This window comes from Hipposideros armiger, unplaced genomic scaffold, assembly GCF_001890085.2.
Source record: "Hipposideros armiger isolate ML-2016 unplaced genomic scaffold, ASM189008v1 scaffold_291, whole genome shotgun sequence".
Taxonomy (NCBI): Eukaryota; Metazoa; Chordata; class Mammalia; order Chiroptera; family Hipposideridae; genus Hipposideros; species Hipposideros armiger.
In genome coordinates, this window is record NW_017731641.1 from 1,611,375 (window position 1) to 1,614,066 (window position 2,692).

General features: G+C 42.6%; 1 protein-coding gene across 1 annotated transcript; it reads left to right on the forward strand.

Annotated features, from left to right (window-relative positions):
* The first annotated feature begins 937 nt into the window (after nucleotides 1-937).
* Nucleotides 938-2,208, forward strand: PATE2 (prostate and testis expressed 2). Its single transcript, XM_019658866.1, has 3 exons — nucleotides 938-947; nucleotides 1,589-1,714; nucleotides 2,072-2,208. Exons 1-3 carry the CDS (start codon nucleotides 938-940, stop codon nucleotides 2,206-2,208), a joined length of 273 nt encoding a protein of 90 aa, XP_019514411.1.
* Nucleotides 2,209-2,692: the final 484 nt, after the last annotated feature.

Here is a 2,692-nt window from a genome sequence, read left to right on the forward strand (position 1 = left end):
CTCTGCTCTCATCACAATGTGTCAGGTTGTTTGACATCTCTGGCTTTGACATATGCTGTTCCTTTGGGTACCTGTCCCTACTCACTTCTTTTAGCTAACACATTGCTAGCCTGAAAAGTCCTGCACAACCACCTCCCTTTCTAGGGAATACTTCCCTGGTAGGCAGTCAAATTGGAATGCCCCTCCTCTCGTCCCTCATAGCCAGCTGTGTTTGGTGTACTTGTGGCCTCTAAAACTACACTCTCATCTCTGTGAGGCCACGGATTCATGCCTGGTTTGTTTAGCATCTTTTCATCCTGTGATATAGACATTTGATATGTGTTTAGTAATCATTTAACTACAATATGAACCACCTGAATGCAAACTAGATCAATTTCACCTCTGCCCATCTTGTCCTGAACCTTCCCTCCCCTATGCCAGAGAAGGGGCACTCCCATGCTTCCCCCACATTCAGACTACTCCTGGAATCCCAAGCTTATCTTCTGGTTCCTCAGTCTAGGTGAGACAAAGAAAAATCTGATATTATTCTAAGGAGAGTGAAGAGAGTGAGGTTAATGAAGAGAGCAAAAGGAATTAGAGTGTCCGAATCCTGTCTTGATATTTCAGAAATGTTAAAATGTGGGAGAGAAATTTGACTTTACTTGCATAGCTCAAGGCTCAGCTCTACAACAATGAATACTTGCATAAACTGGGTCATCACTGAAGATAATTTTAAAGTGGTTGCCTTAGGGGTAGTGAGACTCCAGCGGGGTGGTTTGGTTCTAGGAACACTGAGGAACTGTCAGTCCCTGAAATTTTATGATTATATGATTTAGATAAATAGCCCAAAGACAAACCATTGAAGGAGATCAATCAGCGCCTTCCTCAAGAAACTACACATAACACAGGTCCCAGGATGTTTGTTCTGGCTCTGCTGGGCATAGTCTCTCTGGTCTACATGAGTAATGGTAAGTCCTGTAGACCAAGGGGGAGCTGGGTGTTGGTTAAGAGGTGGGCAGATGCTAGACGAGGGAAATTTTCCAAAATTGGCTTTAGGAATTTGGCAGATTATGTGAGATGATGACAAGGAACACTTTTCTTCTTTTTATAGGTGAACTTCACAGCTTTCTGAAAGGTATGACCACAGCTAGCCTAAAGTCCTTGGTAAACAGGTTATTTGTGACACGTTTAGAAGTAAACCTCCCCTCCATCTGCAGAGAGAGCAGTAATCCACTCTTACTGTAAAATTCTGGGAGTTTCCTCCTCTCCTAAACAATTTAGTCCATTTCTTGGAGTAAGAAGGCTAAAACCTCCTTTGTTGCTCCCTTTTCCTCCTTGCTGGGCAAAATCATCTAGATTTTGGCTAGACGAGAGGTTCATTACTTGGGGCCCTAGACGAACTTTACAGGAACTCTGACCTTTGAAAAATCATATACAACATTTGACTATGTTTTTACAAGTTGTCTTTCACAAGATTATCAACAGAATCAATGGCCTGAGGAAGGTGAGGAGCTATGAAGCAATAGTAAATTCCTATAGAGAACCCCCCTAGGCCTGGAGAACCTTCTCCAGAGTACATTCTCTAAGCACCTCTTTCTGTGTCTGGCAGGGCCTACAACATGTTATAAATGTAACAAATATTATCTTGGGTCATGCACTGACGTCATGAGTTCCTGCAATGTGGAGTCCGAACAGTCCTGTGCTACTGAGAACATTTACATCCTTACAAAAACAGGTAGTGTGGGGTACAGACTGGCTGAGAAATAACCACCTCTGTCCCTTAGAGACAGGGCTGTTCTTTGCCCTTAGAGTGTGTGGGTGAGTGGGATAAGTAAGAATGGGGTGGTCTTGTAGAGGGCATGGCAAACATGGACTTTTCCTTAAGACAATATTGAGTGAAGAAGAGGCTGATGTCTCTTATTGGTTAGGGAATGAAGTCCATTCTCTAGGTTAGTAATTAGTAGACTCAGCCTTTTAGCTTATTTGGGCCTAGAGAAAGGCTAATGAGGTTCTGAAGAGAGGTTGTTCCTAGGAATATGGTAGGAGGAAACTTAGTTGCTACAGTTTTATTTCCTCTATTTCACCTCCTCAGGGCGAAGTATGTACTTTTATTCAAAATTGTCATGTATGACCCACTGTGAGGACTTCAACATCTTGGGTTCTGAAAAGAGGACAGAACTAATCTGCTGCAAGCAAAGTAATTATTGCAACCTCCCTGAGGGAGTCTAGTTCTGCAACACTCCTGGATTTGGAGTCATTCTTCAACTTACTATCCCCTTTACTTCTTACCCCAAATCTTTGTTTTGCTTGCCTCTTCTAACCAATGGTAGAGAGTGAGAAAGCCAGCTGGTAGTGAAAAGAGTAGCAGTCATAAAAAGAAACAATGGAAGGTAGCCAAGTCTCATTAATGATGGCCCACTAGACTGAATTTTTGCAAATCTATTGCTCGAGTCTGGCAGAAGGTTGTGGTTTCCTTATGATGGTGATGCCATGAATAGGGTTGGGTTTAGAAATGGTTATTATCTCCTATATGGAGATGCAGACTTGGTCAAAATAATCCCAGGCTAGTACTGAGAATTCTGTGACCATCCTTTATCCTCGTCTATTCCCAGTCTTCTGAGTTGGGATTTTTTGGATTAACCCTGACACCTCCTGGCACTCTTTTTTTGCCCACGGTGTATGGAGCTAGAAGATAAGTAAATTCAGCTTCCCA

Excerpts from the sequence above, each read along its gene's own strand:
- PATE2 (XM_019658866.1), top strand. Across the intron at positions 1,715-2,071 it reads TTACATCCTTACAAAAACAG|GGCGAAGTATGTACTTTTAT; the intron begins GTAGTGTGGGGT and ends TCACCTCCTCAG.